Source organism: Lepidothrix coronata, unplaced genomic scaffold (genome assembly GCF_001604755.1).
Source record: "Lepidothrix coronata isolate B3197 unplaced genomic scaffold, Lepidothrix_coronata-1.0 Scaffold305, whole genome shotgun sequence".
Lineage (NCBI taxonomy): Eukaryota > Metazoa > Chordata > Aves > Passeriformes > Pipridae > Lepidothrix > Lepidothrix coronata.
In genome coordinates, this window is record NW_016690485.1 from 333,105 (window position 1) to 343,741 (window position 10,637).

The following is a 10,637-nucleotide window of genomic DNA, read 5'->3' on the forward strand; positions in this document are numbered from 1 at the left end:
GTGTCCAGAGTCTGGGGGTGCCCGGTCTGTGTGGGGGCACCTTTTTGTGGGTGAGTTTTCCCTGCCCTGGAGAGAAGCTTCTCTTTTGCTTCTCCTTTTGCTTTCTATGCACATTAGTTCTCGTGCTCAGTGTGTTCTTCCTGCCCTTTCTGGAAATGGGTTGGAGGCTTTGGGGGTCACGGCTGGTCTGATCCCCCTGCAGTCCTTGTCCACCTCTCCCCCTCCTTCCTGCTCCTGCCCTGGACTGTGTCATGCTGATCTCCAGAACAAAGATGTTTGCCCCAGAAATTGCTGCCCCCCCTCCACGTGGGCCCTTCTCCAGCCACATCCTGCTCTTTCTCTCAGGATGTTCCTCCCCACAGCCATCAAGCTTTGGGACAGACACGTTGGCCCCAGATCTTCTGGGCCTCTCCAGGGTCAGGTGCTGTGTGTGCTGCAGCCACTGAATGCCCATGAGACTGGAGAATAGTTTAATAACTGGTAATTTTGGAACAATCAGAGCACCCCAGGCCTGCTGGCCTCTGGGGCAGGCAGGGGTCCCAGAGGGGCCAGGTACCCACGAGACAGTGGCTGCCACGGGCTGGGCTGTGCAGGCACCGATGGACCCTGGGACCAACCTGCCCTGGCCAGGGTGGGCAGTGGCTCCAGAGCTCCTGCTGGGCCCACATCCCTCCTCACAGGGATGCCCACATCCCTCCTCACAGGGATCCCCACATCCCTTCCCGCAGGGAGCCCACGTGTCAGTCAGTGGAGGCTGAGGGGCCTGATCCCTCCATCCCTCCCAGGGCCACCCTCATCCTGGCCAGTACCTGGAGGGAGCCAGTGCCCTTGCCCCAGGCAGGAGAGGCAGGACACACATTCCACAGTTTATTTCCATTTACTGGTGGGATGTGAAGGGGGGCCGTGGGTGCCCACCCTGGCAGAGCCAGCCAAGACCTCTCAGCCCTGCAGGCGGGCAGGGGTCCTGCTGTCGGGCTCCTCTCCCCCAGCAATGGTGCAGCTCCCACCCTGTGGCTCCGGGGGTGTCCGGGGGCACTTTGGGATGCGCTGCCCTCATGGGGCACCCGCAGCCCCTGGGGGGGTTGTGGGCAGGGGGTGCCTCGGGGTGGTGGGTCCGCAGGGCCGTCAGGCAGCATTGCCCAGGACCAGCACGCTCATGAGGAAAACCATGAGGAAGAAGATCCACATGAAGAAACGATCCATCACCTTGGCCACCTTCTTCCAGTCCCCGGTGCGGCGCTGGTTGGCGCGGTGGCGCCGGAAGCAGCCGGCGATGTACCCGACGTTCCTCAGCAGGGCATCGTGGTGGCATGGGCAGTGGTCCCGGGGGCAGCCCCCTGCCTCGGCGCCCACCCCCCCCTCCCCGGGGCTCTCCCACGGCCCCCCAGCATCCCCCCTGCTCCCCCGCCCGCCCGGCGCCCGCTGGGGACTCTTGCAGCTCTCGCCCACCTCGTAGACGCAGCAGAGCCGGGCCATGTGGTGGAGGATGAGCCGCCGTGCCCAGGGGGGCACGGGCCGGGCCCCCGGCCCGCAGTGGTGGACATTCATGATGAAGATGGTCAGTGCAGTGGAGGCCGTGATCATGGTCATGGTGGCGATGTAGTACTTCCCTGCGGGGGCAGGGGGCGCTGGCACTGTGCTGGAGGGGTCCTCGCCCCCCACAGCCCACAGCCCTTCCCCCTGGCAGGGGGTCCTCACCCCCCCCACCACAGCCCTTCCCCCTGGCAGGGGGTCCTCGCCCCCCACAGCCCTTCCCCCTGGCAGGGGGTCCTCACCCCCCACACCCCACAGCCCTTCCCTCTGGCAAGGGGTCCTCACCCCCCACAGCCCTTCCCCCTGGCAGGGGGTCCTCACCCCCCACACCCCACAGCCCTTCCCTCTGGCAAGGGGTCCTCGCCCCCCACAGCCCTTCCCCCTGGCAGGGGGTCCTCACCCCCCACACCCCACAGCCCTTCCCCCTGGCAGGGGCCCCGCCCGACCCCCGGTGCAGCCCCCCGGTCCCGGGGGATGCTCCCCGTGCTCACCGATGAGCGGGACGCTCTCCGAGGGCGGCATGCTCTCCGCCACCAGCAGCTGGAACACGGTGAGGGCCAGCAGCACCGTCACCCCCAGCGACACCTTCTCCCCCGAGTCGGCGGGCAGGTAGAAGCCGAGGGGCGCCAGGAAGGAGACCATGATGCAGGGCAGGAGCAGGTTGAAGATGTAGAAGGAGGCGCGGCGGCGCAGGAGCAGCGTGTAGGTGACGTCGGGGTAGGGCTCGGAGCAGCAGCCGTAGGTGATGACGTTCCGCGTGGCCGGCATGCCCAGCACCTCCCACTCCACGTTCTCCACGAAGTCCGTCAGGTCCCCGGTGTCCAGGCGGTTGCGGAGGTCGATCTGGTTCCCGTTGTAGGTCCAGGAGCCGAAGGTGAGGCGGCAGCGCTGCCCGTCGAAGGGGAAGTAGGACACGTCCACCTTGCAGGAGCTCTTGGTGATGGCGGGCGAGTCCCACATGATGTGCCCGTCCGAGCGCAGCACCACGTTGGTCTCCATGGAGCCCCCGAAGTGCTCGTCGGCGCTGGGGGAGGAGGGGGAGGGACGGCCGTAGGGCCAAGGTGGCCCCCGGGCTGAGCCGTGTCCCCTCTCTGTGTCACTTGAAGCCCTTGGCTGCCCCCCCGGTGGGGAGGGTCAGTCCCAGGCACACCGGGTGCTGCCACCCCCCTGGCCCCATGTCACCCAGTCGGTGTGACCATGTCCTGCATCACCCACAGCAGGACCCTCCTGCTCCCACCCCACGTGCAGCCACACCGCCCCAAGGCTGGCAATACCCGCTGCAGCCCCCCAGCCCCAGCCTGAGCCCCCCGAGCCCTGGGAGCAGCCGGGGGGGCTGAGCACAACGCACTTGTTGTAGAGGATGATGTCTGGCCGCCAGACGTAGCTGCTGGGGATGCGGATGCTGTCGATGCCGCCGTAGTCGTCCTTGTCCCAGGTCAGGTGAGCGTCCAGCCAGGCCTGGCGCACCCACAGGTACGAGGTGAGGACCTGGTTCCTCTCGTCCTGCCGAGGGCAGAGGGTGGGCACGGGCTGATGGCCCCCGGTGCCATCCCTGCCCTCCTCAGCCCGGTGGCCTCTCCGAGTGTCCCGAGGGGCTGAGGTGGCTTCAGGGGGGTCCTGCTGGTTCGAGGAGGTTGGAAATGTCTGAGCTGAGCTCTGAGGCTCCACGGGGGCCGAGCTCATAGAGGGGGGAAGGTCGTGCTGGTTTTGGGGGGTCTGAGCCGTCTTCAAGTGGTCTGAGCTGGCTCGGGGGCAGCTGGGCTGGTTTGGGCGGGGTCTGGGCTGGTTTAAAGGGCTGAGCATCAGCGCGGGCCGGAGCAGGACCCACCGGGGCAGAGCCAAGCCCGGGGCCGTGCCCGGGCACTCACCATGTCGATGATCTGGGAAAGGGTGACCTGCAGGGTGACGTTGAGCGCCCGGTCCGTGTCCTCCACGGGGCGCAGGGCGCTCGAGTAGTTGGCGAAGAGGTCGTGGAGCAGCTTGTATGCGAACCTGCCCTGCGCCCCCCGGCAGCCTGGGGGGACCCAGAGCGGCGCTGGAGTGGCCAGGGCGCAGCCGGAGCCCTCCCGAGGGATCCCCGGGGGCAGCTGGGTAGGGTGGGGGAGCACACCGGGACCCCCGTCCCTCCTCGCCGCCAGCCTGAGCCCCCCCCCGGGATGCCCCATGTGCGGGACGCTGCTCGCAGAGGAGCCATCGGATGCTCCCCCCGCACCCAGATGGGGGGTCCGCACCCAGAGGGGGGGTCCGCACCCGGAGCGGGGGGGTCCGCACCGCTCGCTGCTCACCCGGGGCCAGGAGGACGCCGGCCAGGCAGAGGCAGAGGCAGAGGCAGAGCAGCCCGGGCGCTCCGGGCTCCATCCCGCCGAGCAGTCCCGGGGACACGGGGGGGGGCCGGGGTGACGTCAGGGCTGGGACAGGGCGGGGGGGCCCGGCCCCCACAGGGACCCACAGCGAGGGGGTACGGAGGGACCCCCGAGGGTCCCCGGCTGGGAGGGGGCGGGGGCCGGGGTGGGGTTTGGGTGCCGAGGCACCGCCGGCAGCCACACGATACCTGTGGGCTGTTCCTGCCCGAGCCCCGGGAATGCCTCTTCCAGCGGCACCTGGAGCCATCGGGGCAGTGGGAAGAGCCCCTGGGGTACAGGGACCCCCGTGCACAAAGGACATCCCATTCTGCAGTCTTAGAAAAGAGCAAGGAAAGGGAAGAGGCAGATTATTCCCTTTTGGTGAGAAGAAAACCCCGGGAGGTTAAGGGACATGGCCCAGGAGACAAAGCAGGAGTGGCAGCGGTCCCTGTCACAGGGTCCCCCGCTCCTCCATCCCTGGGGAATCCAGAGCATCTCCCCCCCTCCCGCTCCATCCCAGGGGAATCCAGAGCATCTCCCCCCCTCCCGCTCCAGCCCAGGGGAATCCAGAGCATCTCCCCCCCTCCCGCTCCATCCCAGGGGAATCCAGAGCATCTCCCCCCCTCCCGCTCCATCCCAGGGGAATCCGCCGCCTCCCCGGCGCCGCCTGGCACGTTTCCCATGCCGGGCCCGGCAGCAGGTGCCGAGCGGTTTTGAGGCCGGAGGTTTTGTTTCCAGGCGGTGAATTATTCATCTCCAGCCCGTGTCCCGCCGGGCCCGGGGCCGCACAGACCCAATTACAGTAATGGAAGGTGAGGGCAGAGGGACCGGGCTCCTGCACACGGACAGTGTCACCTGAACGTGCCATGGGCAGGGACACCTTCCACCAGAGCAGGTGCCTCCAGGCACCGCCAAGACTGACCTTGGATTCTTCCAGCGATGGGGCAGCCACAGCTCCTTTGGGCAACCTGGGCCAGGGCCTCCCCACCCTCACAGGGAAGGATTCCTTCCCAATCTCCCATCTCACCCTGCCCTCTGGTAGTGGGAGGCCATTCCCCCTTGTCCAAAGTCCCTCTCCAGCTTTTTCACAAGCCCCTTTCAGTACTAAACAGCCACAATGTGGTTATTCGGGCTCCCTCACCCCTTCCTCGAGACAGGGGTGACTTTTCCTCCCAGGGCTCTGAGGGAGCCTCCCCTGAACCCCACTAAAGGCACGTGGGATCGTGTCAGACACCCCCAGCTGAGCTGTGCCCCAACCAAGGGACACACACCTATGAACCCAAGCCCTCCCTTAAAAAGCAAAGGAACCCATGGGAATACTATAAACATTTTATTTATTGTTTTCAAAAAGACAAGAAAATAATCTAGAGCATTTATTTATATTTTTTAATAAAAACCTTTCGATACTCCTCATGCATGAAGACCTTCCGTGGCCCCGGGGCGGCGCCGGGGCCGGGCCCGCTAGGGCGGGAACGCGACGGGACAACGGCCGCTCGTCCCGAGCGCTCCCGGGTCAGTCTGTCCCCGTTCCTGTCGCTGCCCTGCCGGGCTCAGGGCGTGCCCACGGCCAGCTCCCGCAGGTAGGCCTGGGTGAGCCCGCGCAGCTCCTCCAGGGCGTAGTCCTCGGGCATGGGCAGGCGGCCGATGTGCGGGGCCAGCAGGCGCAGGGGGGGCACGCGCGGCTCGGCCGGGCCCGGGCCCTGCTGCAGGCTCAGCACCGCCCGCAGCACGTTGGCCACGCGCTTGGCCATGTCTGCAACATGGAGAGGGAGAGAGAGAGAGAGGGGCTGTGGGGGCTGCGGCAAACCCATGTCTGCAACACTGACAGAGAGAGAGAGGGGGGCTGTGGGGGCTGCGGCAAACCCGGCACAGCGGGCAAGGGCAGCACAGCCACTGCACTGGGCACAGGGACAGGCTGCCCCTCAGCACAGGGCCAGAGGAATCCACTTCAGGCTGTGCCAGGGAGCTTTACATTGGATATGGGGGAAAAGTCCTTCTCTGAAAGGGCTGGGGGGGGCTCAGCCTGGAGCAAAGGAGGCTCAGGAGGGACCTTCTGGCTCTGCAACCCCCTGACAGGAGGGGGGAGCCGGGGGGGGTTGGGCTCTGCTCCCAGGGAACAAGGGACAGGAGGAGAGGGAACGGCCCCAAGCTGTGCCAGGTTGGATATTGGGAAAATTCCTCCGCCAAAAGGGCTGTCCAGCCCTGGCACAGCTGCCCAGGGCAGTGGTGGAGTCACATCCCTGTGGGGATTTAACAGCCACAGGGATGTGGCACTTGGGGACAGGGTTAGTGGTGGCCTTGGCAGTGCTGGGGGAGCAACTGGACTCAGGGATCTTAAGAGGGTTTTCCAAGCTGAATTATTCTGGGATATACCTGCAGGCCAGGTGGCAGCCAGGCTGTGGCACTGGCTGTGCCAGGGCCAGGGATGTCACCTACCCGACTGAGCCAGGCGGTCCTTGGCGTTGTGGCACTGCAGCTGCTCTATCCTGTTGCACAGGGACGTCACTTTGGTGTGTAACCGCTCCAGCTCGTAGGTGGAACAATCCAGCTGGAAGCAAACAGGACAGTCAGCTGAGGCAGCAGAACCAGAGCCCTGGGGCCCTTGGAGCCAAACAACCCACCAGGGAACACTGTTCACCAAGACCTGCCTGAACTAAACACTGACATGGGGGAAGGGAGGCCTGGACTGCAGCTGCAGGGGATGGACACACTGAGTGCTGGCTTTGTCCCTTCCCTTTCCCTTCTCACTGTCACACACCCACAGAGCATGTTTGCAGGGCAGAGCCCAGCCCTGGCTGCGACAGCAAATACCAAATCCCCATTTTCAGAGATGCCCCATGTTCTGTTTGAAGTGTCTGCCAAAGGGAAGCACCACCTGCCCCTGAACAGAGGAACAGCTTATCCTTAGAGCCAGACTTTGTGAGAGTTCCCACAGTGTAGGGAAATACCCCCAGTTTTAGCCCCTCACCTGCTGAATCCTGTCCAGCATCTCATTGACACGGATGTAGTCGAGGTAGACCAGCCCTGCCAGCTCCCAGTCCTGGATGAGGGCGCTGCGCTCCGGAGGGGACAGGTCTTCCAGGAACCCCTTCAGGTACTTGTAGTTCTCGTTGATAATTGCATCTGAAGAGAAAAGGGGTCAGGAACAGAGGCCACCCCGTCTCCCACAGCAGGGACACCCACAGGACTGACACCTCTGCCCCAGGGGCACAGACCCACCTGAGGCCAAGTGCCTGACAACCAGCTTGTGGCACTGGTTCCAGTGCCCAGCCTTGAACAGGAAAAGGGCTTCCTTGTGCTTGTCCCCCTCCATCCTGGCCCGAACGGCCTTGGCCTCGTGGATCCAGTGCGGGGGGACGCAGAGCCGCTGTGTCAGGAAGGTCTCCTTGGCCCAGGACTCGGGGGTCTCGGCGAGGGTGCAGTGCCGGCTCAGCAGCTCCCGCACGGCCTTCTCCCGGCACCTGGCACGGACAGGGCTCGCTCAGCGGGCACCCTTCCTGCCACCCACGTCACCCCAACACCAGGAGCAGGTCCACAAGGTCCCTCCCAACCCAACCCACTCCGGCACTCTACAGAACAGTCGTGCAACGTATTAAGAAAAGGTCAAGGGTCAGTCAAATTCCTTTGGTACAGGTTAACCACTAAGAAATCATCACTGGTGTTTTGGAACAGCTTAAATGTTGCCAACTTAAGAACTTTTAAGTCTGGTCCAGGCCCCTAAAAGTAAACATTCAGGCTCGATTTGAAGTTATCACTTGATGAAAAACAGTATTGAAATGTATTCATTTGGGTTGGGAGAGACATTAAAGCTCATCCAGTTCCACCCTGTGCCATGGGCAGGGACACCTTCCAATAGGGAAGGGCACACCATCAAGGGAAAATGGCTTCCCACTGCCAGAGGGCAAGGTTAGATGGAAGACTGGGAAGGAATCCTTCCCTGTGAGGGTGAGGAAGCCCTGGCCCAGGTTGCCCAGAGAAGCTGTGGCTGCCCCTGGATCCCTGGAAGTGTCCAAGGCCAGGTTGGACAGGGCTTGGAACAACCTGGGCTAGTGGAAGGTGTCCCTGTGTGGAATGAGATGAGCTTTAAGGTCCCTCCCAACCCAACTCATTCTGGGATTCTCTGATTTTCACAAGTGTCACGAAGTTCTCCAGGGGCAGAGTTTGCTGTGGGAGAAGCCACAATAAGCCCAGGTCTCTAGGACAGGCTGCAGCTGTTTCCAGGCCAGAAGGGTCAGAAGGGTCACTCACTGCGCGTCGGGCTCGTGCAGCATCACGAACACGGCCCACTCCCACAGCCCCTCGCTCTCCAGCTGGGCAGCAAAGCTGGTGTTCAGCACCCCCCGGCTCTGCTGGGACAGGTGGCAGTAGTTGAGGGCCCGCAGCACCTCCCACAGGTGCCAGCTGAGGCGGAAATCCAGCGGGTCAGACGTGACACTCCTGGGGTCCAGCAGCTGGTCAAGGTCGTAGCACCTGGAGGGGAAAACACTGGTAACAAAGAGCTCTCTGTGCCCACAAAATCAAATCAGAAATCGGTGCTGCTCAGTTCCTGCCCTTCACCCACCTCCAGCTACTCCGTGCATGTGATTTACATCAAAGTACGGCTTTGGTTTTCTTTTTTAACAAGAAAAATAATAGGAGAAACTGTTTAAATTCTTTTGAGCCTGCAGCCAGACTGTCACTCCTTTTCCTCTGCATGTGCTCCCTGCAAATTTCTCACTGCCAAAGAGGCAGGGAGAAGCCTCTCTACACTCTTCAGACAGACAAAGCACCTAAAGCCCCACAAATGTGCCCCAAAGCTGAGGGTTCCCCATCTCTACCATCCCCAGGCGTGACAGTGTCACCACCTTCCGTCAGGGGGTACATGTGGGGCTCATTTTGGACTGCTCTAAGTGCTTCTGGCTGATTTCACCCCCCTGGCTTGGGAACTCAGGAAGTCACTGACTCATCAGGGGTTTTCTAAATACTCTTTGACCTCTTTGCCCCCTTACCTGTCGCTGTAGAGCTTTAACAAATGGAAGCAGACATCTCTCAGGGGCCTTCCTGCATTGTCATCTTCTTCGACCACACACCCAGAATCCTCCAGGTAAGGGGGCAGGGGACAGCAGGCGTATTTTTCACACTCTGAGGTGTTCTAGGGGAACAGTTGTAACAGAAGTGTAAAGATAATATTCTGAACAGAACTGAATTCCACAGCTCAGCAGACTCAGGAGAATCTCTCCACTCCAAAGCAGGTGCAACCAACTGCACCTGCAGTTGGAATTCCCACAGAACTACAGACCATGGAAAAACTGAACTCAAAATGCTTTGGCAGGTTCACATTTCACACTGAGCTCTCACGAGCCACTGGCTGGAGGAACAGCCAGCTCTCACACACACAGCCTGTACTCTTGAAGGGTTTTAGAGCTGGAAAACCACAGATGACTTGATGGAAGTCATCCCTGGTGCATCCCTGTGAGCCTTCTCTCTGTAGCTAAGCAGAGTCTGGACAGACTGAGTCAGCCACAGCAATTTTACAGGAAAATTTCCCTGCAGTTCAGTATTTTGAAGTGCTGGACACTTGATACTGACACACAGAGAACCCTGAATACTGCAACAGAACATCAGTGACAAGTCCCCAGCCGTGCTGCTGTGCCTGGGCTGCTCGAGGCAGCAGCATGGAGGCTGAGCTGGCTTTAGTTAAATGATTAAACACCTTTTTCAGCAGAGCCCTTTGTCCTCTGACACAGAGCTGAGCTCTGCACAGCAAACAGGGCTCTGCATAATGCATGGAGCCAGGCTGGGCTGGGGGACAGTGGCTGTGCTGGGGAGCAGGGGGGGCACACATGGAGCTGTTGGACACTGCAGGGAGCTGTGCATTAATGTTCCCAACGGGAAAACAGGCTGCCTGGCTCCAACGGCCTTCCTGCTGCTGGGCACTGTCCCTCTGCCTCATTCTGTCCAGCTGTCAAACACCTGGAAACACTCCATCATGGGTCTTCTCCTCAGAATTTATGATTCTGTAGAATCCCAGACTGGTCTGAGTTGGGAAGGGACCTCAAAGCCCATCCATCCCACCCCCTGCCATGGGCAGGGACACCTTCCACCAGCCCAGGTTCCTCCAAGCCCCGTCCAACCTGGCCTTGGACACTCCCAGGGATCCAGGGGCAGCCACAGCTTCTCTGGGCAACCTGTGCCAGGGCCTCCCCACCCTCCCAGCCAGGAATTCCTTCCCAATATCCCATCTAACCCTGCCCTCTGGCAGTGGGAAGCCATTCCCCCTTGTCCTACACTCAGTGCCACACTCAGTCCCTTGGCAGTGATCCTTGGCTGCTCACAGGAGCCTCAGTGCAGCACCAGATAGTTGGTGGCACCCCGAGAGTCTCCTTTTGGACAGGTGAGTGACCCACCTGGAAGGCTGACTCGTACATGGCCAGGGCCCTGGAGATGGAGGCAGTGGGAGGCAGGAGGTACCAGAGGTGCACGGCCACGCAGCGCTTCCAGTCCAGCAGCGAGCACACGTTGATGCTGATCCTCTCTGACAGCTGCCACACCTGGGAGACAACCACCACACCGGTCACACACCTCACACTGCTCAGAGCGCTCCAGGTGTGACACAGGCACAGCTGGGAGACAACCACCACACCTGGGAGACAACCACCACACCGGTCACACACCTCACACTGCTCAGAGCGCTCCAGGTGTGACACAGGCACAGCTGGGAGACAACCACCACACCTGGGAGACAACCACCACACCGGTCACACACCTCACACTGCTCAGAGC

General features: G+C 62.0%; 2 protein-coding genes across 3 annotated transcripts in view; both read right to left on the bottom strand.

Annotated features, from left to right (window-relative positions):
• Positions 1-1,125: 1,125 nt before the first annotated feature.
• LOC108508575 (neuronal acetylcholine receptor subunit alpha-10) lies at positions 1,126-3,891 on the bottom strand. Its single transcript, XM_017837443.1, has 5 exons — positions 3,819-3,891; positions 3,402-3,547; positions 2,882-3,036; positions 2,025-2,557; positions 1,126-1,610 (listed from the first exon to the last, which is right to left on the bottom strand). The coding sequence occupies exons 1-5, from the start codon at positions 3,889-3,891 to the stop codon at positions 1,126-1,128; spliced, it is 1,392 nt and encodes a 463-aa protein (XP_017692932.1).
• Positions 3,892-5,278: 1,387 nt separating this feature from the next.
• The window catches only part of NUP98 (nucleoporin 98), a 32,203-nt gene continuing 26,844 nt past the window's right edge, over positions 5,279-10,637 (bottom strand). For both annotated transcript variants that reach the window (XM_017837454.1, XM_017837456.1), the window contains 7 exons: positions 10,262-10,405; positions 8,864-9,006; positions 8,124-8,345; positions 7,095-7,336; positions 6,844-6,998; positions 6,312-6,423; positions 5,279-5,628 (listed from right to left, as the gene is read on the bottom strand). In XM_017837454.1, the coding sequence (XP_017692943.1) occupies positions 5,426-5,628; positions 6,312-6,423; positions 6,844-6,998; positions 7,095-7,336; positions 8,124-8,345; positions 8,864-9,006; positions 10,262-10,405 (1,221 nt within the window). In that variant the 3' untranslated portion in view covers positions 5,279-5,425. The remainder of the gene's footprint in view (positions 5,629-6,311; positions 6,424-6,843; positions 6,999-7,094; positions 7,337-8,123; positions 8,346-8,863; positions 9,007-10,261; positions 10,406-10,637) is intronic.

What these genes read in the sequence shown, in the direction of transcription:
- LOC108508575 (XM_017837443.1), bottom strand. Translation starts at nt 3,891, where the DNA reads ATGGAGCCCGGAGCGCCCGGGCTGCTCTGCCTCTGCCTCTGCCTCTGC. An exon ending in CGGCGTCCTCCTGGCCCCGG is followed by an intron (nt 3,548 to 3,818) that starts GTGAGCAGCGAG and finishes GGGTCCCCCCAG; the next exon opens with GCTGCCGGGGGGCGCAGGGC. An exon ending in GGAGAGCGTCCCGCTCATCG is followed by an intron (nt 1,611 to 2,024) that starts GTGAGCACGGGG and finishes CTGCCCCCGCAG; the next exon opens with GGAAGTACTACATCGCCACC.